This window comes from Battus philenor, unplaced genomic scaffold, assembly GCF_028537555.1.
Source record: "Battus philenor isolate CCGP_79_NKW_IND1 unplaced genomic scaffold, ilBatPhil1.0.hap1 SCAF_16, whole genome shotgun sequence".
NCBI lineage: Eukaryota > Metazoa > Arthropoda > Insecta > Lepidoptera > Papilionidae > Battus > Battus philenor.
This window is the reverse complement of record NW_027181678.1, coordinates 12,810,301-12,829,024: the sequence shown is the minus strand read 5'-3', so window position 1 is coordinate 12,829,024 and position 18,724 is coordinate 12,810,301. Positions and strand designations below refer to the sequence as shown.

At 31.2% G+C, this 18,724-nt stretch overlaps 1 protein-coding gene across 2 annotated transcripts; it reads right to left on the bottom strand.

The window, feature by feature from the left end:
- Positions 1 to 3,392: 3,392 nt before the first annotated feature.
- Positions 3,393 to 17,528, bottom strand: LOC137919451 (protein lifeguard 2-like). Of its 2 annotated transcripts, none has more exons than XM_068762532.1 (7): positions 17,450 to 17,528; positions 12,329 to 12,631; positions 10,415 to 10,522; positions 8,138 to 8,247; positions 6,082 to 6,241; positions 5,112 to 5,241; positions 3,393 to 4,102 (listed from the first exon to the last, which is right to left on the bottom strand). In XM_068762532.1, the coding sequence occupies exons 2-7, from the start codon at positions 12,614 to 12,616 to the stop codon at positions 3,882 to 3,884; spliced, it is 1,017 nt and encodes a 338-aa protein (XP_068618633.1). In that variant the 5' UTR covers positions 12,617 to 12,631; positions 17,450 to 17,528; the 3' UTR covers positions 3,393 to 3,881. The 2 variants fall into 2 exon arrangements, with proteins under 2 accessions (XP_068618633.1, XP_068618634.1); XM_068762533.1 differs by lacking the exon at positions 17,450 to 17,528 and adding an exon at positions 12,723 to 12,764.
- Between the last annotated feature and the right edge of the window lie 1,196 nt (positions 17,529 to 18,724).

Here is an 18,724-nt window from a genome sequence, read left to right as displayed (position 1 = left end):
TTTTTTTTAATTATAATGTATAATTTAAAAAAATTATTATGTAAAAATTGTATTACATTGTCAAATATTTTTAAGTATTAGTAAAGCGCAATAATAAATCGCTCTAAGGATTTTGTAAAAGTGATCACGAAAAACCCTTCTTCTTCGCAAATATCAGTATTTTTATCAAAATATTTAATATATTTAAGATGTAAATTATATTTTTAATTTATCATGTGATATTTAAAAAAATAGCAGCCGTTATAAACAGTATTGCTAATATTATTAAAAAAGACAACACTATTTGATAATTAAGCTATATATGAACGCTATAGCTGTTGACATAAGCGATAAGATTATGTGGCAGTATTTAAATATAAACGTTGTGAAAGTATTGTTTCTCTAGATAAATTAAATTATCTATTTATTTTAGTAACACTATACTCAACAACAAATGAGTAAGCATTCATAGTTATTTAATAATGCATTTGCATAGTATAGGCATAAATATTGTTATATTTAAAAATAAACAAAATTTATTTTTGAAATAAGAATCTGTCATTTTAATATATATTCTGTTTTCCTGTTTACGCGCCAATATATTTTAAAATATTTTATGATATTAAATTATATTGTGTTTCTTTGAAAAAAAAGTTGAATCAAGAATCTATAATACTTAAACTTTAAATACCGGCGCATTCTTCCTCGTTTATGGCCAAATCTTTCACCACGCAGGCCGTTCGATTGTGGAATGATTTACCGCTGAATATAAGACGTGCTAACTCACTACCTATTTTCAAGAAAAAGGTTAAAAACCATTTACTAGACCTATAATTATCTATCTCTTAGTTCATTTTTTTTTCTTCTTGCTTCTTTCTGAGGCAAGTGCGATCGAACCAATACTGATCGAAGTCAGTTAGATGTTTTTATTTATTATTGTATTATATTTATAATACCTTTTTTATTATAAGTATATATGTTATATACGTATGTATGTATGTATATGTATATTTATGTTCATTTGTTTGTGAATATGTATTTTTTTGTACACGTGAACTACCCTTTATAAGTACTTTTATCTTTTTCTTACTATGGTTGTCTGTAAGAGATTGCCTTGTGTGATAAAACCACCCATTGTACTTTTCTGTATATTATTGTAAAACTTATTAAATGTATCTTATCGTGTACAATTAAGAATATTAAATATAAAAAATAAATATAAATAAATACTTATTCTATTGTTGTACTTATCTAAGAGTCGATTTTGGGACTCTGTGTGTTTAAACTGCGATTGTTGAAACATCGATTCTCCGGGAGCCTAACTCAAAATTGCCTATATTACCATCCGGTGTACCTCGCCTTGTTGAATCGCTTTTCTCGGACAGGACAGGAAGTTTCGTACCAACTTTCAGACAGCTTATTTGACAAAGAATATTCTCATATATCCTCTCTTTGTAATAAGCTATGTGTCCTATTTATATGTTATGCACACTAAGTAAACAGGAGCGTAATTGTATCATTCCAATGCATCTGCTTCTGGAGTTCTTTTCTAAATAAAAAAATGGTATAAAAACCTACCTATGGATGGTAGGTAAAAAATAGAGATTTGAATTAAATAAATGCCAGCTTTTTAGATATAAAAATATTTTTTTATTTATTACTATGGTAATAACAAAGACGAAATAATCTTAAATATTATAATTACTTCTAATTACAGTTTTATAAGAATTTAAATTTGCCGTCACGTTATAAAAAACAATTATAGGTGGTATTTACGTAAGATATTATTTATTTATAATAAAATAAAGAACTAAATAAAATTCTAAATGAAAAACGCTTTGAAAAAGCTTATTTTTAACAAATTAATATAATCTCAAATTATTTATACATACAAGGTTTTTGGTGTGTAAAATGCATCATTTTTATTAAGGCGGGCAACACCGATTCTATAAATCGGATATGCAGATATAAAATGTGTTATTTCAAACAGTGGCAACACAATTGAATAATAATTAGTTTCCTTAATAAATATTATGTATAATTTATAACACATATATAGTGATATTAAAAATATATTCGAAATTTAAATTATATTTATCTCAAGGAATATTAAATATCAAAAATTAGGCGGTCAATTTTGAGGAGTTTAATAATTTATTTAATTATAAACTACCAATACTAGTGCCAATACAAGCCAGACGTTTGCAAAGGTATGGCTAAAACGCAATGTCTTGGCTGCATCAAATATTGGTCGATAGGAACATCTCAATAAAGACTACGAAAAGGGTCATAACAACCCTGGTTTTCGCTACATTTTTATAAGAGGCTCAAACTTAGACCTTAAAAGCAGATAGACTAAGGGTTGTCGCGTTTGAGACGATGAAGATGAAGGCGAATGTTATGGATTCCGTGGACTGCTGGTAGAACCATCGCGTCCAATCGCCTGTCATATGAACAAAACGCATATTTCAGGCTTTCCATCAAAGTCGGGGAAGATTTAGAAAATTTTTTACCACCGATTTTTGAATACCGGCACACATAGCATAACATAATACAAAGCGATGCAAAGATTATAATAAATAATTTAAAATTTTAAATCAATATAACAATATATAAATACATTTAAAAAACTAAGTTAACACGGTTTTTTGATACCCATATTGTGGTGGTTGTGGAAAAATATGTACCTAGTCCGCCATATTGGAACGGCCTCCATCTTGGATTTTAAATTTTGACATAATCATCGTGTTTTACTAGTGTAGCACTTTCATTTGATACCCATATTGAGGGGGTTAAAGAAAAATATGTAATCCGCCATTTTGTATTGGCGGCCATCTTAGATTTATAATGTTATTGATTTTATTATATTGTATTGTCATCTAAATTAAATGTGTGTACCAAATTTCGGATCAATCTGACAAAGCAAGGTCCTTAAATTTCAATTTCTAATTTTGACTTAAATAAACAAATTCCGTACGGGTCGAACTAAATAAAACAGTTTAAAAACACTTTGTAATCTGTCATCGCGTATGATTAGTCGGCGAAATACAAAAACAGTTGCCGACCTGAATTCTCCACTATACTATAGTGCTATTTAATTTTGTCACGTAACTTTCACTATTGATTTTTAACATGGCAATTAATAGTATATAATATCAAGTTTAACATGTGAATTTTGTTTACATTTAAACATTTTGATGTCAATGTATATATATATATAAAATTATATATATATATATATTATATTTTTTTATATATATATATATAAATATATATATATATATATTTTATATCATTTCAGTATTAAATATGACAAACTAAATAGTAAATACTGACGTATACAACGAGATATCAATAATAGAAACCAGTTAGTAAAATTTTCTTTCAAATTATTTTTTATCTGTATTCTTAACTCAATTTAATAAAGATATTCGATATATTTGTGACCTTCGTGAAACTAATGCAGTGTTACAAAATAGGTTTAAGTTATTATCATCATAGAACATAGTAACACCTCTGTTCTACAGTTAAATGTACGTAAAGTTTGAAAAAAAAAAAACTTTTCCCCGACTTATTACGTGAAATTTGACATTTGAATCTCCTTTACATTTAGTTCAGTACCTAACCACTTCTAGTGAGTATTAAATATCAAAAACTAGAGTAAATACTGACGAGTATAATATTAACTAAACGCAATATAAGGTAGTGATGGCAAGTATTTATAATGACTTACATTATAAATAACAAATTTGCCAACAGATGGCGCTGTTACATATTTCCATTATTATATGGCGATGTCAAAATGCACATATTTTCTAAGGCAATTGGATATATTTTTTACCAACGCTCATACCGTGGTTAGATTAAAATACTTGAGATTCTTCCCGGTACAGTTGATTTTACTAACTTCTCATATACTGTAATATCTTTATGAATAAATACACTATATCAAAGTACAAGATGAGCGCTGCAAATACGTAATCCTCTGGTGAAAAACAGTATCTGTGGTCTCCGCCAATTATCAGCTGGATGTCCCAGACGATGTATATAGATATGAAAACTATAACGGCGGATGCGCCCAAAAGAAGCACCATCTTCCTGGGTATAAGCATCATAGCAATACCTGAAAAATATGACACGTGATTTTATTCATCAGAAAATCGCTAGGGGTGGCCAGTTAAAAACCGGTCTATACGAGTCGGAGGCCTATTTTTTGCAGGGGGCGTAAAACAGTTGACAGGAATAAATAAATCTTATTATTTTGCTATTATAATAGTAACACAAAAATCATATTTCTGTGTGCCTCTCTTTACGTTTCATTTATTATTATTATTATTGAACAAATTATCTATATAGAATAAATTAATAATTCTTAAAAGATATAAAAAATAAGATGATTAAAACTATTCCAAAATTCAACTGTACTAAAATTAAAGAATTACGAACGATTAAATATATATTTTTTAAATATATACTAAATCCCTTTTTTTAATAACGTGCTTTCTTTTTTGAATTTCGAATTCCTTAAAACGCACATCAAATTGGGTCAGTTAAATTTCAAATTAAGTCTTTGACCTCTTTAAAATATATCTTAGATTTTAAAACACTCATTAAATTAATTTTAGTCATAAAAACTGCATAATTAAAATATTGAATAAATATATCATTGCAAAGTCTATTATTTTTACTATCATTATTTTATAGATCGTTAAAAATGTTTCTAATATGAAAATTAATAATTATAGTAATCTGAATTAAATCTGCTAATTATTATTTGAAAATTATGTGTGTGTGTGAGTCAAAATATTAATAGCTATTATATAATAAATATAACATTAATAATCAGAAATATGTTACATTAAAATTAAAAATTGAAAAACAAAATTTAACGTAATACTGTGGCAATAGATGATATATATTCGTCATTTTTTTTTAAATTTGGAATAGACATCTTTTTTTTAATTTGAAGTATTATTTTTAGGATCTGTGGCAAATAAATGTTAAAAAGTAAAAGCTTATACAGAAGTGCGTATTAAATAACGATGGCGGTTAGTTTTAAATGATCAGTTCGAAATATACACTGTGAACGTGTCTTTATATATATGACAAGACTTTAAATAAAAAATAATTACCGAAGAACAGCCCTACGAGTATAAGGCAGAGGACGCTACCGGAGAGTACTGTAAAGTCCAGCTTAGTCTGGAACGCGAACAGCGTAAGTGCCAGGACTATCACAAATGTTATAGTTCCAGCGGTAACGACCTGGAAAAAAAGGTGTTAATAAAATTCACAGTCGTAATTTAACAGTCATGTTAAAAATTTACAGGGTGATAGATGGATAATCTATGTTTAAAATGTTGATGATAATTTTAATTTAATATTTAGAAATGATATATAATTTAAACTCTTGCTTCATTTTTATGGTCAAAATTTAACTGGTCTTATGTCTTTTTAAGTAAAGACCGTCTTGTCCTTCGTTGAACAAAGTACAGTTTAGATGATAAAGACGATAATTAAACGATCACCTGGTGATCAATTAGAAAAGGACCAATATTTAGCCACTTCCGCATATGCAGTGGTAGTCGTGCAACAAAGTGCACCGCCCGCCAGCCTGCTGATAAATGCGTATGCGGCAAACAATGCGAATTACACAACTGCCACCGTTAATTCACTCAACACCCGACACCGAGTCTATGTTTGGGGCTAATCGGTGTAACATAACTCCTGAAAATGTCCAGTGGAGGGGTGAAACACGTGTTGGCGGACGGTGCACTTTGTTGCACGACTACCACTGCATGTGCGGAGGTGGCTAAATATTGGTCCTTTTCTTACTTAGGATGGACTTCCGCAAGGTAACGCCTGATTCCATTAAATACTTGGTGATCAGTTCATCATAGTCAGGTCGTGACTTACTGAAATTGATAGTTATAAAAATCAAATAATTTGAACCACATGTTGCGTTCTCCCGACCTTGGGTATGTCGTCGATTCACATAATGGGGCGGGGGGAGGGGGCTATACAAGGCCGCTGATTATGGTTATCTTAGAGGGAAGGGAAGCCAGAAAGGCCAGGAATAGATCTGGTATGTAACGTGATACTCACAGTACTTGTGTTTACTCGTGCGGTCAGAATTCCAATGACCGTTGCCATCGTGACAGTAAATGTCAAAAGTATTATGTAGTTGTAGGGTACATTTCTTCTTAGCCCTTCGTTCCATGCCATTGTAAAGAACGATGTCATATAAATGAATATTAGAACTCCGCTGAAATCAAACATTAACTGAACTTATGTGCGTGTTGCATAGAGATATAATCAGAATGATAATAGTGAGAGAAATAAAAATAAACGTTTTGTAACCGGTATTAGGTTATATAAAGGGACTAAAACATTTCTTGGTCAATATATGCGAATTTCTAACAAAATACGAAGCATCGTGATAAATTCAGCTCTTAAAAAATTCGTTAAGCTTAGGCTGTGGCAAAAGGTTGCTGAATTTGTTGTTAGTTGTTCTCGTTAGATGGCGCTTTATTTTTGTACTTACGCAAACTTAATTTTAAGCTGTCGATAATTTATATCAGTGATTCCTAAAGTGGGCTATATCGACCCCTAGGGGTCTATGACAACCTGCAAGGGGTCTACGTCAGCGAAAAAAAATTTGGGGGTCCATGAAATGAAAATGGGGGTCCACGATAGTGGATCTCAACACGTACACTGATAGTACCTATTTACTTACATCATACTATCTTATAATATCAAAACATTTACATTATTTATAAAAGTACCTCCTATGAAGTAAAAAAATTTTTATATATGTTTATAAAATTGTGTAAGTTGTAGGATGTTGGTATTCGCTTTGTGGTCGCAACACTCTTTGAACTTGTAAAATCCTGAGAGTCGCAGTCTCAGAGCTTCGCTACCTTACACTGACTTGTTCAATTCGTCACTCTAAAAATACGAATGTGGGACAAACAAATAAATTTACAGGAAATCAATATCAGGTATGTAGAGGGTCTACCCAACACGGAAAAACATGGCAAGGGGTCTACGACACAAAAAAGTTGGGGAATTCTGATTTATATAATCATCTTATATAATAAAACTATTTTGAATCTGGCTTTGATTACACGCAACGACATCCCTTTTTTTGTTTCAAATTTTAGGCAGTCTTGTCTGTATTGGATATGAGGCAAATTTAAATCAGCTTGACTAATCAGGATTTAATCCGAGTAGGGCTTACAATACCGGGATCTCGAATACCGGAATCCCAGGCAATTTCTGTCCGTTATTAAAAACCGGTATTTATATAAATATACCGGTATTTCGGTATTACAATTACTTGATGGAATTGAATTTATAAACAGTATAAATATAATTTAAAATAATATTAATTAATTTCAAGAAGTTTTTTTTGAAGATATACAAACAATTTGATTGTATTTAAAATGTATATCGGGCACATTTATTACACATTCCGAGCCGAATTGGCACCATTGATAAGCGGCAGTGTCGGCAATACAAAGAGATTGTTTATGTTTCACGTCTAATGCCCAATGAATAGATCTCGTTTATACAAATGCATAAAGTATGTAACACAAGAATTTTTAAATACTTTAGATTAGATTGTTTAATTTTACGAACGATTGATTGTTTGTTTTTAATTGCATATTTTAATAAATAAAACGCAAGTTATATATATTATTTCATAAATACTTTTAATTTAATTATATTTTTTGCTTCTTTAATTATATAATGCCATATGAGCTTTATATGAAAAATGTTACATACAATTTATAATGTACTTTTTTAATTGCACGTTTTTTTGTATATATCTACTCCTGCTCTTTACGTAATAAAATATATAATATCTACTCATTTTAGAAAAAATATTTATTAGATTTTATATATTATTTGTTAACAAATCAATATAACAACTGAGGTGAGTGAAAATTTATCTAGTAATTTTTTATTAATAATACCGGTATCCATATGTTTCAAAGATCAAATACCAGAATTCAGATTTTACTTGGTTTCGGTTGAAGTTGATGCTGTCAGCCCTTACAGCTTTTACAGCTTTTACAGCTTTACAGTCCACCATCCCTTGAAGCTATCACAACTATTATTAAACATCCTGTATATGAAAAAATTGTGTACAACTTACAAAACGATGTATCGATTTCTGATAGCGAAGGTAAATATTGCTGGTTCCTGTCTAATTCCATACATGATGAGGGCTGTTAAAAACAGCTGCAGCATTACAATACCAAACACCTGGAACCAAAGAAATCACTTTAACAAGCACTTCGTACACTTAAATGTGAATTGCGATATAATATAATATAATTTGTCCAGTAGACATTTGGTAGACAGTATTATCACTCTAAATCAGTGATTCCCAAAGTGGTCTATATCGACCCCTGGGGGTCTATGACAACCTGCAAGGGGTCTACGTGGGGGGTCCACGATAGTGGATCTCAACACAAACACTGATAGTACCTATTTACTTACATCATACTATCTTATAATATCAAAACATTTACAGACTGGACATCATTAGTCGAGGAGATTTAAGATTAACCCTTACAAAATTGACGCCAAATGTTGATAATTTATTATTAAAGCATCAGGTTCATCCTTCTCACTAAAAATATTGACTTATTGCTTATGTTGTTTTATTTATAGTTTATTTAAGGTTTATTTAATGTTACGTATATTTTATATAACAGACACAAAATTTTATTTTGAGTAGTTTTAATTTAAATTCAATTAATAAATGTATAAAATAACATGTGTTTTGACTTTAAGTTTTTAACACTAAACTTCACTACAGTTAGAAATTAACAGGAAATCAATATCAGGTAAGTAGGGGGAGTTCCACAAAAAAGTTTGGGGAACTATGCTCTAAATTAATAATATATCTATTTTTTTCACGTACAGTGTCATTTGTTTCATAAAATATATGTCATTAAAGTTAATATATACTTTATGATATAAATATATACTTAAATAGTATGAAGTTATATGTTCATCGGTTTTAATTTGTTTTATTAGGTTTTTTTTTCTTAAATGGCCTCCGCTATTAGGGGATCTCTACTTCCCATATCTTGTGTAAGGACAGGGTCATTTATTTTCGTTAAATATTTTTTTTTTCACGTCTTATTTTATTTTCGCACTCTTCATACACTCGTTCTAAGTTCTTTCATTCTTTTTCTTACTTTCCAAATTTTCTTAACCTTTCATCACGCTTCTCTCTTTTCCGATTCCTTTCTTCTTTCACCTCATTCTTTAGTTTTAAATTTTTATTTTCATTTTGTTTTATAATTTTATTTATACTTATTATTTTACTTAGAATAAAATTTTATTTGGTTAACAATTTTCTTAGGTTATCGTTCTATAGTTTTTACAGTTTTTCTACATAGTTTAAGGAATATAGGTCTCGTGTCTTCGTCGCTGATTAAGGAAGCTATTGATTTTTTCTCTATGCTCATGAGTAACCGGCATTCGGAGTCCTATTTTAATGGGTTAAAATTTCTATAGACGTGTTACATTGAGAAATGCATTATTTTGTTAACTTTAGACCACATAAATTCTTATTGCGGAAAGGAAAAATAAAGTAAAATAAATATTCTAGAATCTTCTATACTTAAACTAAATTATTAAACATCAAAGCAACAATGTCGCTTGCTTGCGAAAACCAGCCAGTGGATACAAGACTTTCATGATCATCACCTCGAAATTTTATAGGTGTGAAAATATATTTTTTAATAAACAATTTTTATGTAACGGTACACTGTTATTTTGGTCGGTGTCAACAGATGGCGCTAGCGGTCGATAGAATAGTGCTATTTGGTGCCCGTATATGGAACTATCGGGTGATTGATTGCGTTTAAAATAATTATTTAATAAAAATCAATAAATTTATGACACGTGTTGGCCGTTAGGCGCCCACAGGCCTCACTATGACCAGTCCTGCGCTACTGAAGAGCTTTCCCGGACCGCGTCAAGCTAATGATCTTTTTCTTGTCAGCAGATGGACCCATACTGCAAGGTATAGACATCTAAAAGGTCACCGCAGTGATCGGTTTTTCGCAGCATGCATTCAATGACTGCCCGCGACCTCAACTCAAGTGCCTTTTGGTCGTAACGGTCGTCTGTTGCAAGAGCGATAAGCCACGCCTACTGCCATTTCAGACAGGCTTTTTTTCATTTTTTCAATTCTTCGAGCTACGCCATGGACTTTGGTACTTATGTTAATAATATATTGTTGCATTTCCTATAAAACTGTTCAGTGAAAGTAACATATAAATAATTCGAGAACATTCATCAACAGTGTATTACATGTTTTCCTTAATCTGTATTTTATACGCAATTATGCTACTAGAGTTTAAATAATATGTTAAAAATCTCGATTCTTATAATAAAATAATTAAATCATCACCTTCCTGATGAAACCCAATCTGATGCTTTTATCGAATGCCTCTTCATCACCCATTAAGTTTGCAGTGGAACCGTTTGGAAGATCTTCGGTAACAATAATAATGGTACTCTGTGAAATGTAATTGGATTATACTTATTATAATAGTTTAAAAAACATTTTTTGTTTATCATAAGTCATCATTTTAACGGTAGGATGCCCACTATTGGACATAGGACTACCTTATAGACTTTTAATACGACCGGTAGGAAGGAGCCTGCATCTAGCATCTTCCGAAATCCTCAACATGTTCCTTGATCCAATTCCATCTAAATATGAATGAATGAATGAAAATGATGAAATCTGAATATGAATGATGGAATGCAACTAATCTTTTTGAAATTCTATTGGTTTAAACATCACCGGTGACGTAAATATATTTTTGCATATAGCTCTGCTACATTGCGATATGCTATATATCTGTTTTTTTATGCTATAACAAACTAAAACCTTCGTGCTTATTCACAAATACATGGTGCGTGACAAATGAGATGTTCAAAACTTGAATTTCGAATTCTATAACTTCCGACGTTGGTAAATTTTGTATTGTTCCATTTATGAAAATATTCAAATTCATTCAGTTCTACCTCTAACCGGTTTGTTGATATTTTTTCCTGTTACTCCTAAACGTTTCGATTCGATACGATCGGAAATGTAAATTCGACTGATACGTACAATGTACGTCTTATCCATATATTTATTTATTTATTTCGGTAATAAATACCTTTGAAATACTTTTAAGTTAAAAAGTTTTTTGATACCCATATTTTGGTGGTTGTGGAAAAATATGTACCTAGTCCGCCATATAGGAACGGCGTCCATCTTGAATTTTAAATTTTGACATAATCATCGTGTTTTACTAGTGTAGCCCTTTCATTTGATACCCATATTGAGGTGGTTAAGGAAAAAATAAGTAATCCGCCATTTTGTATCGGCGGCCATCTTAGATTTATAATGTTATTGGTTTTATTATATTGTATTGTCATCTAAATTAAATGTGTGTACCAAATTTCAGATCAATCTGACAACGGGAAGGTGCTTAAATTTTAATTTCTAATTTTGACCCAAAAAATAAACAAATAAATTCCGAACGGGTCGAACTAAATAAAACCGTTTAAAAAGTACTTTATTATTTATTTTTTTAACATTGACTAACACAGTTGGCATTTAAAGCTTGAGTGGGTTCAATGGTGAAGGCGCTTCTTATAAACTATTCTTCCGTAATTATATTTAGTTAGTTTAGATGTTTAACCATCATTATCTTCATATCTCTAAGATATCTACTGCCGGACATAGGCCTCACTTTCCAATAGGACTGATAGAAAGCTATCCCTTTCGCTTTTCGAGGACATTTTCAAGGTCGTCTGTCTGTTTTATAAATCTACCAGATCCAACCAAAAATGAGGAGATCATACATGGCCCAGGAGATTGGCGAATTTTAGCGGCAGTTGGTAAGCAAAGGGGAGATTTGAATGGGTCCTTACCAGACAGATGACCTTGTTAAGAACGTTTGAAGACCATGGATGCAGACCAGACGTGTTGGCAGTCTATAGAGAAGGACTATGTCCAACAATGGATGATTTACGGCTAAAATGATGATGAAGGTGAGTTTGTAGTTTAGCTTTTCAAGTGCTAGAATTAATATATCACATTTTGAGCCCTTTGAAGTACTGACGACTCCATTTATTGTAATACAATTATCGTCACTATTGACATGCGGGTAGGAAAGTGAAATTTTTTATTATTTCAAATGTGTTCAAGAGATGGTGCTGCCTTTGCTGTTCAGCTTCATCGGAAACGAGTTCACGGAACGGAGGGGTCCGTGAACTATATTGCTGCTTGCTGAAGAAGACTCTTGTTAATTGGTTCAATAATTACCGTATCTACTTCACGATATGAATGCTCAATGGTTTCTGGTCCGGGTGAGAATATTTTTTTTTCTTGATCATCATTTTTGAGGTCTCCGGAATAGGGTGGTGGTAGCTCGTCAGGGGATCCTTTGGAAGGTTCGAGGGGTGGCTGCACTTGTGGTAATTCTGTAGGTGCTGGCGGTGCCGAGGGTGTCGCTGTTATTGAAACAGGTGGTGTTGAAGATGCAAGCTCATTGGTGAATTGATTGTTAACGACTATAGCGTTATCCGAACTGGCGTTTTCATGTTTACCCATCTTTGGTTTTTATATCTGAAACAGTCAAAAGAATTACAATTAAAAATTAGGAGCATTCTAAAATTAAATCTGAATTACGTAAATATTTAAGATCACGAAAACAAACCTAACTCTTTTTTTTAATAATTTTAGGTAATATTAATCAATTTATAGTTAGAGTTTTACGTCTAAACATATATACGTAGAAGGGCGTTTGATACAAAATTCTATATAAAAAAGCAGGATGCTCAAAATCAGACACAATTGTTTTTTTTTTAAAGCGCTCAAATGGACGATGTGCAACGGCATAACGTGTTTTCGCGTGAACGAGACAGGTATAGGTTAATTATCTCTGTCGCACTTCGACCGGGTTTTTCCCGCGCGAAATATTCGCATGCTTTCTCTTGCAAGTTCATATAAAATTTTGGACAGTGATTTTTGTATCAGTAAATGGCACAAACGAAAATGGAAGGCAATTTTTTAAATATTTACACTGTGGCGTATTTTAGGTTTTTCCTTGAAGAAGCAGAGCGCGGAAAGCGATTTGCGCTCACTAGTAATTTAACTTGAAGGCTCTCTTGGTGACCACAAAATATTATCAATATTATGATCATCGTTTTAACTGTAAGATGTTCGGTGCTTGACACAGGCATCTTTCGCTTATTTCCAAAAATACCGGTCAGAGGCGACCTGTATCCGTGGATTTCTGATTTTAACCAGGTCATCTGTCCACTTTGGAGTATGTTCGACGCTGAACTTTGAGGGCCCGGGGCCACCCGTTCTACGCGATACGTGGCCTCTCTGCCTCTTATACTTGCTATTCGGCTGAGTTCGCAATGATTTAGATTTATTATGAAATATTAAATTTAAAAAGTACATAAAAACAAAACTAAAGGAAAAAAACTTTAAGGAGTATATAAAGTATAAACTTATAAATAAAATTAAATAGTATATATTTGTATGTAATATTAAGAACATTATAATTATATATTTAATTAAAACTTAGTAATAAGTTTATCTCCTACAAGATTTGTATCTTAACGTTCCTAACATTTGAGTCACTGTCATAAATTTTAATTCACAAATAGTTTTATGTTTAATTCATCGTTTCACAGTTTGCGTAAAGTAAAAAAGTCGATTGAAGAAGAGTCTTCAACAAGCACTGCAAACGTGACATTCATATTGAAATATCTTAGCGAAGGTTTAATAATGGCAGGTGTGCTTTGCAATTTCTTTATAGATCAAAGTATTATATTTTAAAGGCAAATTTCTAATGCGACTGCTGTAAAAATTGTTAAAGCATAATATTCAAAAACATCTATTAAATATTTTTTATATATTTTTTTTTATATTGACACTTAGGAACATATCCTCTCTACTCCCATATAGCTAGTTTATATTCGCATCCCGTATTCGCAGTTTCTGTATTTGCAACATATATATGCGAATAAAAAGCTTTTATTGTGTGTTCACCCGCTTAACCCTTTCCATTCCAAGGCTGTTATGTAGCATCGATAAAATTTAATTGAATTATAGTATCTTGCGGTTCTAGATTCATTCATTCGTGATTCAAACATTTTAGTAACAAAAATCGTTCCTGTTTTAAAATTTTCCGCAAAAAAAGTATTACACCATGTCGAGTATCACTCGACAGTGGAGCTTGTGGAACAAAATCAGTGTCGAGTGACACTCGACATTGAAGTGGAAAGGGTTAAAGTTTTTACTACTTACTGGAATTTGCTTTAACCTGTAATCATTTATTTTACATAATAACCCATGACGTGTGCAATGTCATTTTCCTAAATTATGTCAACTTATTAGTACAGTGAAACAGAAACTGATTTAAAAAATTATTATGAGGCATGATTCATCCAATACTAATATATAATGCAATTTATAGATCACTCAGAGCAGTGATTCTCAAAGTGGTCTATATCGACCCTTAGGGGTCTATGACAACTTGCAAGGGGTCTACGTCACCGAAAAAAAATTTGGGGGTCCATGAAATGAAAATGGGGGTCCACGATAGTGGATCTCAACACATACACTGATAGTACCTATTTACTTACATCATATTATCTTATAATATCAAAACATTTACATTATTTATAAAAGTACCTATGAAGTAAAAAATGTATTATAAAATATATGTTTATAAAATTGTGTAAGTTGTAGGATGTTGGTATTCGCTTTGTGGTCGCAATACATTTTGAACATACACTAAACTTCACTACAGTTAGAAATTTACAGGAAATCAATATTAGGTAAGTAGGGGGTCAACCCAACACGGAACAACATAGCAAGGGGTCTACGACACAAAAAAGTTTGTGGAACTCTGACTCAGAGCTTACATCTGCAACATATTTTTAGTCTAATCTAGAATATGCTTAGCGTAATTAATTCAAGTTAAATTTGTCTACATGTATTTATAACAATACGAAACACTAGATTTATTTAAATTTAATGATATCAAAAATTTTTACGTTAATAGAAGAACGGTGTAGAAAATCGAAGTATGTATATAGGAGTAAAAAAAATTAACTATATTTATTTAAAACTGATCGTATTTACCTTACGTTCGTCTACGGAACCTTTCGTTCTAGATTCTGATCTGTTCTGTCATCTCTTGTGACTTTTAATTTAAAATAAAATGAAATTTGGACATAAAACTTCCAATTTTAAACTTAAAACACACCTTTTAGACTGAAAACTAAAAGTTTACTTAAAACCACTTCATTAGTTTGGAAGAAAAGTTACGTTGTGCTACTTTGCCTGACACTACATTAGATTCATAACCATCACAAAATGTTTTGGTAACCTTCGAAGCATTTTTTTAATTTCGAAGTAAATAAATTATTACGTTTTAAATTTCTTTATTAGATTCACTCTAATTACACGAGGAATTCTTTTTTTATAATCTAACCTTTTTAATGTCATCAAAAGCAGCCAGATTCAAATAATATAGCCAAAGAGGTTTTATTATAATTAAACTATTAACGTACGAAAAAATACATGTCATATAAATTCGAGGTATTTATAATTGTGGACATATATCATCAGAGTGAAACTATATAAACTTTCAGTCTAAATAGCCATCGATCACACGAGCGATGTTGGTGCAAAGTGGCAGTATGCATCAAATGCCTTCTGCCATTTGAGACGAGCAACTTTTCGAGCTATCAGTGATGCGTGGTATAGAATATGTAACTAAACAAAAGATATATACAGATATATATAGGTAGTTTGTATCCAACATAAACCCGTACTGTAGATTCCAACAACCAGTTTTTTAAGCTTGAGGAAAATGAAGCGACAAAATTATTAAACATCAACTGTTACATTTATATGCCATAATATGACGTTATAGTTTTTCCCATCACTAAATTATACCATATAAAATTTACATATAATTTACCTGATTTTATTTATCAGATATAATTCGTTTTTAATGTTGAAATTATAAAGGTTTCTCAGAGTCCTGAACTCTTTAACATGAAGCAAATGAACAACTATTTCTGAACTAAAACTTTTTTGTTTTAAATTTGGAATATCTATGCAAATTACTAACAAAATCACAGTTTTTTTTAATAATAAATTACCATAATACATAATAATATACATAAAAATAAGTAAACAGTTGCTAATGATGTATTAATATGTTCAAATGATTTGTTCATTCCGAAATTTTATTATAAAAATATGATTATACATATACTCTCATTTATTACGATATAACATTATACAGGATGATTGTTTATAAGCCTTAAAAAGGTACATATATTTCCTTTAAGCAATATATTATGTTATTTATTATTTATGCAACTGTTGATTTTGGAAATTGTGTACAACACATTTATGATAAACGTACAAGGCTTGTAATAATACGCATATATATAAAAGGTATATATCAACATTACAACGGGATATAGTGGTCAATCTCCGATTCGCAAACCACACGTGGCTTTTGAAAAATTATCTTACCTTGGATTATTTGTCGAATTATTTAAAAAAACGTAATTATATAAATAATTACATTATCTTAGGGGGACCGGAAAGTAATGTCGCTTTCTTAAGTTAAATTCACACGACTACATTTCTATCAAGTTTTTATTTCTAATCAACAATATATTCACCTTCGTTATCAATAACTTTTTGCGATTTAGTATACAAATTTTCAACACTGGAGCGGTTAAAATCAATCGGTTTTTATGTAAAATATATCAAAAGAAACGACATTACTTTCCGGTCACCCTAATACTGAATAAACAGCTAAAACTGACCACACTGATTAGTCAAATCATTCATTGTGTGTATTTTTTATATTTATTTTCAATACACATATATAACTTTAATTTATTTTACTTTTAAACAATATGACTTTTGTAAAAAGAATCATTTTGTTTTTACGTATTCAATAGAAGCTTGAGAAAAATTAAAAAAATTTTAAAAACGTGACAAAAAGCATTGTATATCTAAATGCTAAATCGATGAATGAAAATATTAGTATATCTATATCATCGTTAGTCAAATACGAAGAAGTTATAAGGAGAAATAAAAAAAAAACAATCTGATTTTTTTTTAACTTTTTCACTCTGCCAAAATTAACTAGTTTAAAGAAAGTTGTTTGAAGCACACGAACACTAGTATACATATAGTATATGTTTACGCTTAGCTTATACCGAACTTAAAGTTCTTATTATATTTTATTATTAGCTTTGCGAATTTGATATTTTGATTTCATATTGTATATTCGAATTACAAAAAATATAACTGCGTTCTACAAATGTATCTAATGTAATATGAAACTTTTGAACGTGTTATAAATTATTATGATAATATAAAGTTAATACTTACACAACACGTATATGTAAAAGTATGTTGAAACACAGTTGTTATTAAAATAATGTTTTGTTTTATAAACACACAAAATAACTATATTTACACACTCAATGTAAACAACCAACGGTCGCGGACGCCGACCGGCGACTACCGAAATGGCTACAGAGGACTTGCAAGAACTAAAGTTGCCATTTTTAATTATGAAAGCTTGCACAATGTATTTCTTTTAAAAACTAAATCATATCCTATATATGATTTAGTTTTTAATTTTTTTGATTTATTATAAGTATTGTTTTTCTGTCAATGAATATTAATAATTAATATTATTATATTTATAGAAATTATTAGGAATAGACGACATTAAGGGTATTCAGGTTCTCTATCCTAAATGAAATTACTGTTGTGTGAAGTACGCTAGTGTAGTTTCTCTATGCTACTACTTTGAGTTAGTTCCTCTCGCTAGTGCTGGCGCAGTTTTTGCTAGAGTGAGCAAGATTCCTTTTCAAGATATCCTTTTTACTATAAGCTTCTCAATACGATACTTGATAACTTATTGACTCCACAGTACAGACTTTTTACCACTAACTCGGACACTGCTCCCGATTTCAATCCAAAAGATGTAATCAGGTAAATTTATGCGAAAACCTTAATATATCTCCGTTTAACTTACCGGGCATCCTCAGGAAAAAATCTAGTGCAGAATATTTTGATGAGTTGGCCCGGCGCATTATCCTAAACCTCAAAACGGAAGATTTAAATAATGATCAACGCTGTCGTGACTCGCAGCTGGGAGAAGAAAGATCCGTAGCAAATAGCGGCAAGCCTCTCCTTTCTGCGCTCAGTAAACGTGAAAAAAAAATTGTTAACAAAACATTAACGCGCTGGCTGACCGCTTCTGTCATATCATTGTTGTACCATGATGGTCCAAGACAAAGCTCTTAGCTGTATCAGGTAGCGCCGCGGCGCCTCCTGAGACGGCAGCGCCGGTGTGCATTGCACATCCTGCACTGTAGGTTAAGTCGCCCCTGATTATCGTTACCTGTGTGCGACTCTTTCTCCCCCAAACATTCAACCTTCCCAAACGTCACTCCATGCACTATTTGGAAATATCGAGCTGTTCGATTTTATTGTGGACATAAATAACATTATATAATTCAGTATCTACTACCCTTTTTTTACTCGTGGAGAAATTCTGCATGGAATACCCCTCCGTTGCGGGGGCAACGAAAGGGTAATGCCGGACTCCTCCCGGCTAAAACTCTATGGTCTCCTTCACATCGCCTTTTGTTG